This window comes from Pyxicephalus adspersus, chromosome 5, assembly GCF_032062135.1.
Source record: "Pyxicephalus adspersus chromosome 5, UCB_Pads_2.0, whole genome shotgun sequence".
NCBI lineage: Eukaryota > Metazoa > Chordata > Amphibia > Anura > Pyxicephalidae > Pyxicephalus > Pyxicephalus adspersus.
The window spans coordinates 147,345,588-147,346,237 of NC_092862.1; the positions used below are offsets into that span (position 1 = coordinate 147,345,588).

Consider the following 650-nt stretch of genomic DNA (forward strand, 5'->3'; position numbering starts at 1 on the left):
CTCCTGCACCGCTCTCCACCTGGCTCCCTCCCTCTCTCCTGCACCGCTCTCCACCTGGCTCCCTCCCTCCCTCGCCGCTCTCCACCTGGCTCCCTCCCTCCTGCGCCGCTCTCCACCCGGCTCCCTCCCTCCCTCCTGCGCCGCTCTCCACCTGGCTCCCTCCCTCTTGCCCCTATGTTTCCCCTGCTTGGCTGTGTCAGGGTATTTTGTGCTGCTACAGAATTTGTTTCTTTCCTGAACTTTCTCACATTGCTGGGAACTCCAACTGAAGAGCAGTGGCCGGCCATGACGAAGTTACCAGATTATAAAGTGAGTCTCCGTTCTGCTGCTGCATAAAATGTTTGATGGGCTCAGTTATTGTTGGGTGGGATATTGATGGATAGAAAGGGGAGGGCGATTGAGTGTTGTGTATTATGGTGGTCAGGGTGTCTCGGGCCCGGTGTCGGTCGGGGTGTCTTATGGTGGTCGGGGGGTGTCTCGGGCCCGTTGTTGGTCGGGGGGTGTCTCGGGCCCTGTGTTGGTCAGGGTGTATTATGGTGGTCAGGGTGTCTCAGGCCCGTTGTTGGTCGGGGTGTATTATGGTGGTCGGGGGGTGTCTCGGGCCCGTTGTTGGTCGGGGGGTGTCTCGGGCCCGTTGTTGGTCGGGGGGT

General features: G+C 60.0%; 1 protein-coding gene across 1 annotated transcript in view; it reads left to right on the top strand.

Moving 5' to 3' along the window:
• The window catches only part of CDK5 (cyclin dependent kinase 5), a 10,710-nt gene that overhangs the window by 7,917 nt on the left and 2,143 nt on the right, over positions 1-650 (top strand). Inside the window, exon 10 of the mRNA XM_072413132.1 lies at positions 249-309. Within this exon, the coding sequence (XP_072269233.1) occupies positions 249-309 (61 nt within the window). The remainder of the gene's footprint in view (positions 1-248; positions 310-650) is intronic.